General features: G+C 40.9%; 2 protein-coding genes across 9 annotated transcripts in view; one reads left to right on the top strand and one right to left on the bottom strand.

The window, feature by feature from the left end:
• Window positions 1-932: 932 nt before the first annotated feature.
• On the bottom strand, window positions 933-6,830 carry LOC111249281 (uncharacterized). Of its 3 annotated transcripts, none has more exons than XM_086986656.1 (3): window positions 6,227-6,830; window positions 5,678-5,733; window positions 933-5,145 (listed from the first exon to the last, which is right to left on the bottom strand). In XM_086986656.1, the coding sequence occupies exons 1-3, from the start codon at window positions 6,567-6,569 to the stop codon at window positions 5,128-5,130; spliced, it is 417 nt and encodes a 138-aa protein (XP_086842782.1). In that variant the 5' UTR covers window positions 6,570-6,830; the 3' UTR covers window positions 933-5,127. The 3 variants fall into 3 exon arrangements, with proteins under 3 accessions (XP_086842782.1, XP_022658652.2, XP_086842783.1); XM_022802917.2 differs by having other exon boundaries at window positions 933-4,152; window positions 6,227-6,827; XM_086986657.1 differs by lacking the exon at window positions 5,678-5,733 and having other exon boundaries at window positions 933-4,152; window positions 6,227-6,829.
• LOC111249280 (uncharacterized) overlaps window positions 1,768-15,060 on the top strand; it is a 24,277-nt gene continuing 10,984 nt past the window's right edge. Inside the window, exon 1 of one of the 6 annotated variants that reach the window (XM_022802912.2) lies at window positions 1,768-2,486. In XM_022802912.2, coding sequence (XP_022658647.1) covers window positions 2,433-2,486 — 54 coding nt within the window. In that variant the 5' untranslated portion in view covers window positions 1,768-2,432. Of the gene's footprint in view, window positions 2,487-2,628; window positions 3,306-12,220; window positions 12,241-15,060 lie in introns of those variants that run through there. The other 5 variants (XM_086986655.1, XM_086986651.1, XM_086986653.1 and 2 more) reach the window with 5 other exon arrangements.

A 15,060-nucleotide genomic window follows, 5' to 3' on the forward strand; every position in this document is an offset into this window, starting at 1 on the left:
GGCAACAGTCAGCTGTAGATGACTTGGAACGGAATACCTAGGAGGGGCGTTTCTGTTTTTAGAAAGTTGATCCCTTCTCGTGAATGACTAGCTTGTATAGGTTTACGTCTGCAATTTCGGCAGTTGGGCTGAATGCTTCTTTGGGCCATGGCCAGAAATGAGCGGAAGGTAAGGGACTAATCTATGTTGATTTTCTGTACTGTACAACAGAACATGGCTAGAACAGGCGCTAAGCTTCTCGCTACATAGAGTAGACGAGCTTCGAAACAACTACTAGACCAGGTATTTTCTTTTTGCTCTGTATAGGAAAATGATCATGGGCCTTAAGTCAGCTCTCTCGACATTTATGTCCGGTATAAATCCAAGCCACTTCACATAATACCATAGTATAAATCCATACTGTAATGTTGCTTAAGTAAAACCCGTACGCTTAATTGGTTAGGAAAACGCGAAAAAAAAATTCGATAGCGTACGCTGACATACTGCCAGATTCACTTCTAATATATAAGTAATATGTCAAGATAAAGAGTTGGTGTGTCTAAATTAGCTGACTGTTCCTATGCTTAATTAATCTGCATAACCAATTTAATCTGCGCAAATGATAAAACTATCGCACATAAAAATATGATATTTTATTAAAAAAAAATATAGTACATATACCTCTTTAAAATCATTTTGATGTGCCTCGAACAATTTTTGCGGCATTATTTTTTGCATCGTGAGCAAACGCATTTAAGCCATCGCTAATCGTTTTAATTTATTTCTTCGATTTCGCGAGAAAATCGTTTCTGAAATATTTCACACAATCTATAGGAGAACCAATTTTAATAATAAACACACTTATTAAGAGATCTATAAGCACAAATATATATTTCTCTTAAATAACGTAACTGTTTAACAGCAAAAATAAATGTTGTCAAAAAATCGTTACAAACATTTCCAATGAACTGTCTTTATTTTTCATAGAAATATTTACCAATCCCTGGTGTAAATAACGCATGCACATAGTTTTTGTATAACAATGCGGCCATTTTTTTTGCATGTGAAAATACTTTATGTCATCGAACACTCCTGCGTCTCTGGACTAAACACCGTTTATATCGTGCGTCGTTTTTTCTGTTCTGAACCTCTCAATTTTCTGCCGCTAGGACACGATTTGACGTCGCTACCGCCCCATGTTTTAAATTAGGGCTTGTCCCCCCTTATGTGTTTTGTCTGCATATTTATGTGTGCGTGCTTGCGCGTTTTCTTGGCCAATAAGTAAGACCGGCGATTAACCGCCGTTGGTTCCCACCGTTGGATTGAACGCGATGATAGAACAGCCGCATGCTAACGTCGTGTACGACTGTTGACTGTCGCGACTCCATTTAGTCGCCGGTCATTGTCGCCATCGGCAGGCAGGGGTCTTACGCCGTTGTCGTATGATCACCGCTGGCAGGATTGTACTGGTCGGCGGCGTGGTCAAGCTGGCCACTCGAATCGGTGGCGGCGGCAGAAATCAAAAGAAGACGAGAAGCGCCACGACAAGAAATCCCGCAAGGTCATCCGTCGGCCTCCTTGAGAGATCCCGGCCGGCTAGCAAGCAAGTTGGGGGCTGCGGGAGGGGGCCGGAGGGGTAAAGCAGCGTGAGCATTAAACAGGGACGGGCGGGCGGGCGGTCGGTCGGTCGGGCGAACGAATGAATGGAGAGTGAGAAGCGAGCGCAGTACTGCTTTCGCTCATAAGGATCACAGCAGCAAGTACAGCTTCTACACCGGGACCGCTACCTCTATCGCAGCAGCTTCACACTGCTCACTGACGGCTGGATATTAGTATCACTAGCACTTCGGCGACGGCGGCCACAACAGTTGTTGCTGGTGCTGCTGCAGTGCTTGTAATCGTCGCAGTACAGACGAAGTTTGCATAATAACAGTGCAAATGCATAGGGAGGGGCTGACCACGACCAGCAGCGGACGGACACACATACAGACACAGGAGGCGAGGGCAAATGAATGAACGACTGAAAGAAACAGCGGGTAGAGGCACGAGGGGTGGCAGCGCCAATAGTAATAGCAGCAGACAACGAGGGGGCACTAGCAAACTACAAAAGAAACCGATCGCTCCGGAGCTCTGCCGGTCAGATGCACCTAAACACGCGCGTCGCGAACAACAACAATCAATTCTTTTTTGTCTTCTGCGTATGTTTTCAACTATCAATTGCTGCATGAGGATTACTGCTACCGTTAAAGTATCGGCTACTCGAAGTGTTGTATGGACCTAATCAAGGTTGTGATTATGATCGGGTAGGTTACGCGCCCTCAAATAGGAAGAAGATACACGTTTCTACCAGAGGACTAATAATTAAGACCTTTATTGGTCTTCTTTATTGAAGTGCGTGTAATATTCTCATCTGTGTTATCTGAAAATACCTCAAGCATCCACTACTCGCGCGTATGGGACGTTGTGAGATGTGTTACAGAAATCAAAACAAGATGTTCCTATTACAAGTGAGTTCTGATCCGCTCTCTTCGTAAACAAATTGAAAATGCTTCAAACGAATCTTATACATTGGGCGTAGTCTATGATGGCAAATGTTGACGACAAATCAATATTAGTATGAAGTAAGAATTTCCCTATTTTATATTTAATTGTTCAGCGTTATGACTTTATTACAAGTAATGTCATTCTACTTGACGAATTTTGTACCAGTCATCACGTCAGCGTTTCACGTGGAAATTTTACCACTTATTTAATATAGAAGAATCCTTTTATTTAACGTCACATAATATAGCCCGTATAGGTATTATATTACTTTGTTACAAGTCTGATTGCCTATCTAATGTAAGCCAAGTTCTGAATTTACTTGCGTACATTTCTACAAGTACCCGCCACAGGCAAAACAGTGGGTGAAATGCGGACCTACACATATAATATCGGCTCGATTTTCTCTACTCAGATAATGATTATACTGGAGTATGAGCAGTTTGAAGTCATCACCTTTACGGCACAGTGAGCCCCATTCGCATCTCGGCTATATGGAGCAACAATAGAAACACTTCTAAATGATTCTGTCTGTTGCCATACTTGGCTGCAATCCCGGCATAGCCCTTGGCACCACGCTGGCATAATGTTAATTTTGTTTTGGCACAATACTGTTGCATAACAGTGTTCACGTAATACTTGTTTTTCTAAGTGACGCTTGTTAGGACCAGCAAGTCCTTCGCTTACCGACAAAGCATCAAGGGCGCGCGATGGCCGTGCGACATGACGTTCATGTGTCCGGGTACACGTCTCACAGTAACAAAATTGGGATACGCTTTCAGGAGGTACTCATTTGTTCCATCTGATCCAATCGCTGCCTTACGCTTATTTTTGTCAAGACATCGAAAACGTATTTCAAACAATTTTATATATATATATATATATATATATATATTATGTGTGTGTGTGTGTAATCTAATATCATGTTGGTTTGTCCTTGCTAATAATGAGCCTGCCTTTCAAAATACCAAAGAGCTATAAAACAATGATGGGAAAAATGGTTTAGCAGGCGGAGGCCGTAATCGTAATATTTATTGATACATTTACGTATCGGCCATTATCATATGTCACGCTATATAAATGGAATTAAGCTTAAAAATATGTTCAGTAACAATAAATATCACTTCCTTATTACTGTTACTGAAGATTTAATTGCGAACGCCAAAACATAATTGTTTTGACATATAACATCTTAAATGACTCAGTGCTGGAAATAATTGAATTGTGAACTTTTACATCTCTGTAGCCTGAGGTTGGTCGGGGATAAAATCTCCGCATTAGAAAATTGTTGGCGTGAATTGAAAGAGATTACTGCAAAATAGCTATTCTTCATCCATCTCTAACCACCGGATGTGTTTCGACTGTTGTAACGGTGAAGACACGAGTTCGTTCATTCTTATTCTCTGCTAGTCAACAATAACATTGCTTCTTATTATTCACCGTTATTGTTACTGGCTACTCCGTTGGCCTTTGTTAGAAAACGGTGGTACGTGCACAGGCGCATGCGTGCGTGCGTGCTGTGTCCACACTATGGTTTACCGCTGCAGTGGTAGGGTGTAGTCGGCAAGGGCTTCGTCGTAGTGGTGACCGCAGTTACCTACATCAACCACTGCTGCCGCTCCTATGCATCACCTAAATACGGAAGAACATTGCGACGACAAATAACACGAACGAAAATATTGTCGCCATATTCTGTTTCTGACATATACATGTAACAGATAAGGACATCTGTCGTCATTTCAGTCACGACGCCATTTTTTCACTCGAAATAGGTCCTAGTCGTTCGTCGTAGCGACGATGCATACACTCAAGAAAGCACAAGTTGCTGAACCTACATACATACCGTTATCGAACCAAATACTTTCTCCAGTGACCGTTACCACCGACCAGACATTTCTTAGTTGAGTGTCATTCAGATAGACAGACGATGGCACTTCCATTTTAAACGACCGCCAAAGACGTTAACAGAGTACTACTGAATAGATCCGGCAAAACGATACCTCATAGTGTATTTGGCAGCGCTCATTCCTGTATACGAGGTCACCAAACTGCTAGTTTAGCAACAATGCTTTGGCCGGCAAGGTCATCTCTTGATACGGTCTGTCCTGCGCGTAACCTTGCCCTAACATATTGCCACGCCTAGATATATAATTACCGTTTATTATTTTTATTAGCTATGCGAAGGGAACAGTTTATGTAAGATATAAAGGAATTAATTTAACGATTCTAAAAGAGCCAACTTGATGGGAAGCTCATCATTGAGGGACCTAAAGTTTGCGTTCTTTGCAACGGCCGGTGGATAGACAAACTGTACATGACGACGACGACGTTGTCTAAATGGCCGAGCTGCGCATCCAAGGAGCATGCCGTGAAACGGACTATCCCGGTGGCATACATTTGGTAAACTACCGCCGCTCCTACCGGCGACTTCGCGTACGAACGTAGTTTATGCCCAGCAACTCCTGTTGGCAGCTATAGCGGTGACGGCGGTGGCAAGGAACAGCCCATTCAAGCCGCGACGATCGTATCGTTAACGCTCTGACATGTTCTCACCTCGTCGGTCGTGCCAAGAACTCAGTTCTGGTTTACGGGCCGATTTCAGTATTTTTAAGCATGTGTTGCCTGCTATTTATAGTAAAAGAATTATTTCGTCTGGCACAAGTACAATATATATGCAAATCAAATTTCTGTTTTGGGGACATTTGTAATTTCTAAGTCGTCTAGAATTTATTTAATCCAAATGCGCTACTTTTAGCCTAGCGGGCCAAGAATATGTCAGACTAATCGCTTATCTGAAACAGACTCGCGGCGATTGCAATATACAGTGATTACCATAATTCTCAAATCGATTTCTACGGAACTTGCTTTCAAGAACTGGTTATTTCGAAAAAAAAAATCGTAATGTGTTTTTTAAATGCGCAATAGTCATTGGCTTAAAAAACCGAATAAAAGCTCTGACCCCTCTAGAATAGCTGGTAGTATTTACACTCCGTTTCGAGCGTACTCGCCATAGATCATCTGGATGAATATCTAAACGTGCTAGCTAGCATCGGCGTAATAATATTATCTGCAACATAATAATAATAAAGAAGTTTTATAAATCGGGTACATATGTGTAGCTACCACTGCGCCAAGGAATGATAGTACCTCCCCTTACCTCATCTGTTGGTATCGTCGCTGCAACGGAACAACGGACCGAATGATAAGCGGTGGCTGTTAAAGGAGAAAATCAGGCATCTTTTACGGTCAACGGATACAACCCGCCGGCGGGAGCCAAGACCTTTGTCCTACAGACATTAGCATAGTATATGGTCTTTGAGAGTTATCAATATCGTTTGTAATCAGGGCATACCAGTAAGATGATCAGCGTAATTTTAAGCTTTTTAAGAACCAACTTTAGTGCAAAAGTGAAACATCGGTGGTGTATTACATTTCCACAAGTGGCACCCCTCCGCAGAGCATTTTCAGACTATCCCCAAGTAATAAAACTGAGACGCACTTAAGTAATAGTCAAAAGTGGACACTGAAGTAGTCGCAACGTGTCCACGTTTATACGACTATTAACAATTAGTCAACAGGGAAACGGATATGCACAATTTACCTGCAGTCTCACACCAAACGCTCGTTATTCCTAATGTCACTAACTACGGTATTATACGTAAGTACACAGCTGGCTGGCTGCCTGCCTGTAGTAGATTTTCGTTACCTTTCTGTACGATACTGGCGTTTGTTGTAATTGTCGTTATTGTTGTTATTAGCGGCGGCTTTTCGATCTTTTTCTGACTTTTTGTCTCGAAAATGTGTCGACAAAAGACCCTGAAGCCGGAGAAACCAGCGCCATACGGAGGTGGACGACCGGTCTGATTTTTGCTGCTTTTCCGTCGCACGTTTTTTGCAATGAGTTGTTGGCCTTGAATGAATAACACCAACGAACTAATAGGGCGGTACCAACAATTGTGCGACCGCTTCCTGTCAATAAGCTGAAGAACTGCGACGGCACAGAGGAAGGTCAGTAGGTGGCACATTTTTCGATGCCTCACCATCATCATCGCAAAAATGTTTGTGCCGGCAGCGCTGCCATCGCCCTTGCGGCGCCACTGTTTTGGCGCTCGCTAACTATTCCACCCTCTGGTGGATGTCATCGTCATCTTTGTTTACCGTGACACGAAAAATAACTCCGGGCGTCGCGGGCAAAAGGGAGGAGGGTACCGGGAACCGCGAGAGAATGAGAAATAACTTGTACTCACGATTACAGTACACCTCTTATAGCTTTTGATAGTTTGGTTGGTAGCAAACCTGTAAAGAGAGAAGATAGACAGACGACGGCACGCACATAGCTGTTGTGGTGATTAATCTGTGGCGGCACGGCAACGGTAGTAACAATAGGAACAGCGATAAGATTAAACTAGTAGGAAATCACTAAATTAACTCTCGGGTAGTTATTTGCATGCATAAAGCCATTTGAATTCAGCGTTTTACCGCATTATACAAGATAAAAAAAACATAATTGCAACTATTGTTTCGTTCATTATTATCGTAAATGGATCTCCTACACAGAAACTTAATAATGCCTATAAATTTAGGTGCTGCTTATCATGATGAAGACTGAGGTTATTCGGCCCTTTAGCTATTCTGGCCCGGTACTCTGCACACGCTGCTTTGATTGATCTTATTTACATAGAGTGAATTTTTATTGGTGCAAATTTTTGTCATGAAAGTATTTTTCAACTTTAAATTTTGTGATCGATACAAAACGAATGGTGACTAGTTATTTTTGCGAGTAAACTGATCAGTGCATAAAGCGCTTAAATTTATCAAGTGCCACAAAAATTTGTAGGTTGAGAGTAACGCCTATATGATACTGTCTTTGTCTGATCGGTTTTGATTATACAATTATATTCTCCAAAGATTTTACGAAGCAGTTGAAAAATTATAATTATCTTCATAGCTACCTATAAAATTACGTATTTACTAGAAACACGAACCCCTCCGAGCAATGACAAGCTACAAATAACGCAATGCGTCAAGTTGCGTCACAGATAGTTCATTTACCAGCGTTTATTTTTACAATCAAGCAAACTAATTGTATGATAATACATGCCACGCTGCCACAGTATAATTCTCATGTAAACATTCATCAGAAAGATGTGGGAAAACCTGTACTAAAACAAAAAAATACAATAACGAGGACTTTCTGTGTCTTTGTACGTGATTTTTACTATATATATATCTCTATATATATAGTAAAAAATATTTTTCTTGGTCGATTCTCTGATGGGTGGAGTACCCAGTCAGAACTTTCGGCTCTGAAATCGCTTTAGCACCACGGAAGTCATGTGGTATATACACTCAACCCCATAACAACACAACACCACATATTGACATATGTGGTAGACTATTGATTACAACTCGTCACTATCGACTTTTTTTCTATCGTCAAGAAGATTATTCCGTGGATGCCTAGCCTCAAACGTGTCACTGGTTCAAAGCTGACTAAAGCGGGCCTACACTTCGCTGCCGTTTCACTTATCATTGAGACGATTTGAACAAACGAGTAAAGTTCCTTTTTCTATCTAGAAGCGCTTTAGGACTCGACTGAATAGGATGTCTGTGAGCAAACCGTTCTAGTGGTATGGTCTCTTTTTGAGATTCTAGTATCATTAATATCCTTTCGAAAGTGCGCGCCAAAAAGCATTGTTGTTTTATCGGCACGCTACTGTTTCTTCTTCAACTTGTAGCACTGTTATTTAGAAGTAGATTAGCATTCGTTACGTCTCTAGTTGGAAGCGGTGTTACTTGAGAGCTTGGTAGCTACATGAAGCAATGATACAACACGAAAATATTTTTTCGTCAATGTGAAATAATTTGCTCAGTACTTGAACAGTACTCTTCATTTTGATAAGCCAGCTATGTACCGACTGAGTTACACTTTTCGCGAAGAATCTAAGCATCGATCCAAAAAAGATCGTTTTTTTTATTTTTTAATAAACACACGAGAAACAGAGTTAGATCATCATCAAAATTAGCATTTTTCATCTGCAAAATCGGATGCAGTTATAATCTTCAAAGATTATTTCCTATTTACTTCTTGTCCATAACGTGATAACTCTACAATAATAGAAATAGTGCCTTTTACCATATTGTTGTGCCACCGATGTGTATGGTTAATGGGCCCACTCGTTGCCGAGGAACAAGCGTCTGGCGTACGTCAAGGAAGCTCAGTAATAATATGTGGATCTGCCATCTAAGCGGCTAGGCTGACGGGAGCCACCGTCTGTTTACCAGCCGCGAAGTGTACGAGGTAAATATGCAAAAGGACAATACTTCCATCGAGTCTGCTCGGAGATGTCAAAAGGCAATAAAAAGACGTCCATTTCCGAACTTGAATTCGAGCTAATAAATATTGCTAAACAAATAATGAACCGCTTATGGTTATGATCTACACAAGCTGAAAGGACGTATTGTTTATTATACAAAGGATCAAGCGGTTTTTTTAATGTACATCGTGATCTTAGTCACAATATCAGCTCAGACATATATTCGCACACATAAGAGATTATTATAGCTAAAATTGTATAAGACAACTGGAAGGTCTAAAGGGACCGCTGATACCATTGTTGCTATTAACAACCATCTTTACTAATGTCAGTAATAATGATCCTTGAGTCACGCAGACCATCATCAAAGGCTCAGAGTATTCAGCTGAACATGTGTGCATTAGCGTTCGCTGAGGCACTCAGAAAAATTGAGATATAAATCATATTCTGGAAAATTCGATTGTGCCGATTGTTATTCGTAAACTTAGAACTTTAAATACTTCTAGGAAACACGCCCATCAAGTCGATACTTATGGATAATAACATCATTTTGTGGAGCTCCTTAACGTGCAAAATAGTGCACGTATTTAATATCAAAAAATACAGAAAAAACGTTTTAAGCAATATTTTGGCGACGTTTTAAGAGAGTTACCGCGTTTTCTCCAAAAAAAAATTACCCAAGAACTGATAATTATGACCGGACTACACAAGGATTTTGACTAAACAATTCTTCTATTATATCAGTAAACACTGGCGGCATCTAAATGTCATAAATAGCTGTCAGAAGCTGAACTGCAGAACTAGCAGAACTGAAGCCGTTTTACAATGAGGTGGTGCGCTAATATCATAGAGAAGTCCCATAGGTAACAGTCTTCTGCAGAGGTTTACCACGATCCGGCAAGACGTTCATGTTGCTTAACGCATTTAAATATCTACACGATAATAAATTGTTACCGTCAATCGGTTTTAGGGGACTGAATCTGAGAATTCTTGCAACACTTATAACCATCTTTTTCGATGCTCTTTTGAAATAATGTGATTTTATCTGAAAGATTCATTGTGCGCTTGCTATACGCCTTAATAATTATATACTGGTTAATTAGATAATTATTCGGAGAGATATATTAAAAGGCTAGTTTATCGTACGGTTTAGTGGAAGCTGTTCCGGTCACCTCCACCTGCCACAGCTCCAAAGCTATTTGATGCTCAACGATCGTAGCATGTATGCGTACAGAACCTACAGAGATATCGGAAAATTTTGCTTCATACCTTCGCTTTCGAATCAGTCAACGGCGTTTATGTGTGAAGTTTGTTAATGTCTCCTTTTGTAAGCCGCTCGGTAGCATATGTCATCTTCATCCGGAACCACCGTGCTGTACACTATCCAATATCCGTCGTAAGCTACGATTCCGGGATGCACCGCACAGACAGATAGACGCTTGCTTTCAGTAACCACAAAGTCCTATTCAAATATTGTAGTGAAAAAGAAGATTTTAGTAATTTGTGTTAAAGGTCTCTGTTAGTTTCCTTTATTAATTCCAAGGAGAAACAATCTTGATGTTAGGCATCCAGAGTATTATAGCTCTATCCGTAAATTCAACAAACGGTATTTGTCAAACGAAACCGTAGGCTATACCATTGACTAGCTCAAAAATCGCTGTAATAGGCAAATCTTATGACGAATTCAGCAATAATATTTATTGATATACTATTATCTGCTAAAACGGCACACTGTGGGCGTGCCCTTATGGCCTTTACGCGATCGGCGGTATCAATATTTGGTACCACGCTACGTGCGCTTGATATCTTGTCAAAATGAAGGTAAAATTACTAATATAAAGATCGATTTCAATCGGCATCGTGATCGATACAGATATCGCCGTATCCGGCCGGAGCGCGTCCATTCAGCGAGGTGATAGACGAAGGGCGTTTATTATCTCGTAGAAGGCAACTGTGTCGAAGAGTATTATATCCAGTCCCTTGTTGCGCTTTATTGCAATATAAAGCATTAATAATTAATTAATAATAGCAACATAAAGATACTGATACTGGTATCTGTGCGTAAATCTAAGTGATCTAGTAAACGAATGGCGCCTTCTTGTTGTAAAAGCCCGCGGCTGACTTTTGTATTGAAATGCATTTTCTTCTCAACTGTTCTGATTGCAATTGTGCCTTTGTCGCGGAAAGAATGCCGTACTTGCACTCGGTAAATATGGTATCTTTTGCAGGTTTCGTTGTATCCTGTATCTCTGTCGCTGGGTTTAGCGCTGCTTTAGCGCAATGTAAAATTCAGTGATTCGAGGTTATGGGATTCCTATTCCTCTATTCGCAAATAAAAATAATAAATTAGACAGATTCATCCGAGCGAAGTTTAGTTTCTATAGCAAATAAGTAAGCACTACTGTAGAGTGTTGCTGGCTTGAGAGGCTGATCTAATATTGAACAACCCTGCATTCTGAAACTGTTAAATCGGACAAATGCACAATGTGCAAATGTGATCCATGAAATATATTTATAGAAAGAATACGCTAGACGTTAGGATCGTTTCGGTCTGCGTAGTATCTGTTAACGGACAACCAGTTTAACGAATCAGTAAGGTGCCTGTGATCCCTTCGATCTGGAAATAGCCTAAGTAGGGCCTGCTTATCCAGCTGCAGAAGAGCGTATTTCACATCTACTGCAAGCATATTCAATAGAAGAGGACTAGTCTTGATATCAGAGGCATAGCACGTCATGTGGTCCGTCCAAAATCTACGGCAACTTCTCATCCTGTCCATTCAATACCTTGGCTTAGATCAACATAACCCTTTTCTAATGATGTATCTACACTTATAACATTATGATATTGATTGTAGATCCTGTTATACGTAATCGGTTGTAGCAAAACGTCTATTTGTTGTTTGATTTAGTTGTTTCCCTATCTACGATATAGCTTGTATTACCTATAAATTAATGAAATCTTATCGCAGGCCTTTCAGTCTACCTGTAATGGTACCACGTAGCAAATCATAACGCTGAATTCACCAACCACGAGGTATTTCTCCGACCCGGCAAATAACATCCCAAGCGACTTTTCCCTTCACTTCGATTAAACATGACATCACCGTATTATTTATTGACTTTGACCGCACACAGACAGCTTTACGTCCAGCTTACCTTGCGGGGCTACCATTCTGAGTTCCGTGTTTCTGCCGCTGACGCCCGCAGAAGGCATGTTATATATGTATATAGACATATGTATATGATAATCAAAGATGAAAGAGCCCGCACCAGCTTGACAGCGGCACAAACAACGCGGAAGAATGGTGACACGCGTCGCTGTACGCCTTCGTTTTGAAGCGAGTCAAATAAATCTAGATTTGAAGAAAGAGAGGAAGAAGAAGACGAACTGCACATCTGAATGGTAAGAGCCTTTGGGGAGGGGGGTGCTTATGGGTTGTCGCCGTTGTCGTTTTTGTCGGTGACCTGTTTGTCGCAAAGGTTTTGTTTCGATGAAGGTGAAGCCAGAAAAGCCCTACTCCTTTGCCTTCGGACGAGGCCAGATCGGCCACGATTTGGGCAATAGTTCTGTTGCTGTCGCCGTTTCTTCGTGCGGTGCGGTACGTTCGCTGAACGCTGTAGCTTCAGTTCTGGGTCTTTCTTCTGCTGACGTCAATCCGATTCGTCGAATGGTAGGGAGTATGTTTGTAACGTCCACCAATCTGTTCGCTGATATGACACCGGTCACATTCGGTTTGCACGACAAGCGTTGCATGGCTAGAAATGACAATACATCTAGAATGGGGCTGTACGATCATATAGTTGTACAAGTCTTTTTAGAATGCATAATTTCCAAGTGTAACGGGATTGCGTAGGGGACGGAGTAAGCCAGGGCGAATAGCAGCAGATGCATATGTGAACAATTGTAAGTTTGATAATAGACTGCCTAACTGTTACTACGCATCGAGCTTGACAATCTCAACGAAAAAACAGGTTGAAGCTATATCAGATCATTGCTTGAGTTTCCTTGTGTATAAATCGCTGTTTAACTCGTTATCATGCTTGCTAAGGCTTGCTTCTATACGATAATATGTGTACATAGCTCTTGAGATGCTGATATATGTACATTGAAGAACTCGCTTCCTTTATATTCGTAGAAATTGCATAGCATTGAGGCTTCAAGTAAACAGCAACGACGAAAGCATCATTTAAGTGGAAATCATTCACGCGTGAATATATGGCTTCCTATTATCGATAATTTGATGCAGACGAAACGTACCGAGACTTTCGATTGTCGTACCGTAACCCCTAAACAACAAAATAACTATTTACCTAACTGTATGATAGCAATGTAGTTGGGAACATGCATGCGTGCATACATCACTTCAGCAAATATACTGCAGCTACACGAATTTAGTATGTAAGGATTTCCCTTTGATTTTTGTTCTGCTTACCCCAAAAAGACTAGCCACAGCACTTTTATTTTTTAACGAATTTCTATTAATTTTCTACTCACAGTATCCACGGTGGACGACTTCTTGGAGTCGTTGGCTATATGCCCACTCTCGTACTACCGGACCAGGTCGGAATGCCGTTTTTGTTGTGTGTTGTTTCAAGCGATGACGGATATCTGAGATAAGGGACATCGGTCTCTTCCAAATTGCATAAATGTGGAACGTTGATGCAGGCAGCTTGTTGAGGCAGAGCTGAAATAACCATAAGCCCTTCATGCCAGTGTTGTATACTCGTACCTTTAATTTAACCTCGGAAGTTCCTCGAATTCGACATGCACACACACACACACACACACACACACACACACAACCAGTATGAAACTAATACGCCATGCAAAAAAATAGGATATGAACTTAATTCGCTAGAATGTCTGCTGATGCTGCTTTTATGATGAGATTATGGTATTTTACAGCATTCAAGGTGACTGAGTCGATCCGAGTCTTCAGCTGTAGCACATGATTGGTCGGCCAGTTGCTGGATCATTCCTGTCCTATACGTCACTTCTGATGAATTAGTTCCCCTGTAGTTTTCCTTTCAAGCGAATAATCTACATATGCATGCAGATTATTTGTCTGTATATACAGTACGCGTATGGATGGCTCTGATTTAGACTATATAATATATATTTCGAAGCGCCCTTTGTAATTATGTGACGAAGCATGTTGATAATATCGATGATGCTGATGGTGATGACGATGTTACAAACAAACGAACTCCTGACTCTCTGCGCCCTCTTTTTTTCACATAAGATTCTGCTGTGTGTGTGTGTGTGTGTGTGTGTGTATACATATGTATGAAGGTGCGTTCATATAGATATATGTTATGGTGGCCAAACGACATTTAATGCACGTAAAGGACATTCGCGGGAAACAAGCTCTTTTAGACAAAAGCAGCGTTATAAAGATGTTGTTAATAATTATTTTGTTTTTTGGGGCCATCATTGTCTCGTTGCCACGTCATAATCATCATTACTGTATGCCGTGAGAGTCACTCTCGCTACGGTTGCATAACAAGCTAGTTTGTGTAGTTAAAAGCGAAATAGAAGTTGGCGTATGGAGGTGGTTCATCTAGTGAACGTTTTGCTTGTAACTTATCTAGTTATGTAGAATGGCACCCTTTAGTGAGCATAGAGAAGTTTCTTCGTTGGCTAACTCGTTGTAGTGTTTACGGAGCCACCGCATACCAAGGGCCTTGAAGTTTACTTGAAGATATATAACCACTCACTGCTACGTAACGACGATAGTGCAATATTGTTACGAAAAATTGCTTTGTCCTATTTGTGTGAAAGCGTACATCTACCATTGTCTGAGGTTTTTACGTAGCAGTATGTTGAGAGAGATTCTGAATAAATCCGAAAGCTGCAATTTATATAAGTTAGTTAACATCAGCGTTTCCTAATATTCGAGTCGTTGCTAGGTGGCCACCGCGGAGATAGTTATTGAATGCCTTTTTAACCGCCGTTGATTGCCCGATAAGTCACACAAGATCATAGTGCGTGGTACCTCAGAAAAAGTAGGTCCATTTAGAGTGTTACCAGCGTTATTTGTTTAACGCGTATTAGACGACGGGCTAGATGACGATTGACGTCATTGGTGGTTCACTAAAAGTTTTATTAAGCCGTTTACCGTCACTCTTTAAACTGGTTAATCGTTTATTATTTTAAGCCCCATTTTGAAGCGTTATCGATTCGTGAGATTTCGTTTGTTGTGAAATAACGAGTGGATATATA

Source organism: Varroa destructor, unplaced genomic scaffold (assembly GCF_002443255.2).
Source record: "Varroa destructor unplaced genomic scaffold, Vdes_3.0 BEIS01000004.1, whole genome shotgun sequence".
Classification (NCBI taxonomy): domain Eukaryota; kingdom Metazoa; phylum Arthropoda; class Arachnida; order Mesostigmata; family Varroidae; genus Varroa; species Varroa destructor.

Coding starts and splice junctions, on each gene's coding strand:
- LOC111249281 (XM_022802917.2), bottom strand. CDS start 6,569: ATGATGATGGTGAGGCATCGAAAAATGTGCCACCTACTGACCTTCCTC. Junction 5,734..6,226: donor CGCCAGTATCGTACAGAAAG/GTAACGAAAATC, acceptor CTCCTTTAACAG/CCACCGCTTATCATTCGGTC. Junction 4,153..5,677: donor CGACGATACCAACAGATGAG/GTAAGGGGAGGT, acceptor TTCCGTATTTAG/GTGATGCATAGGAGCGGCAG.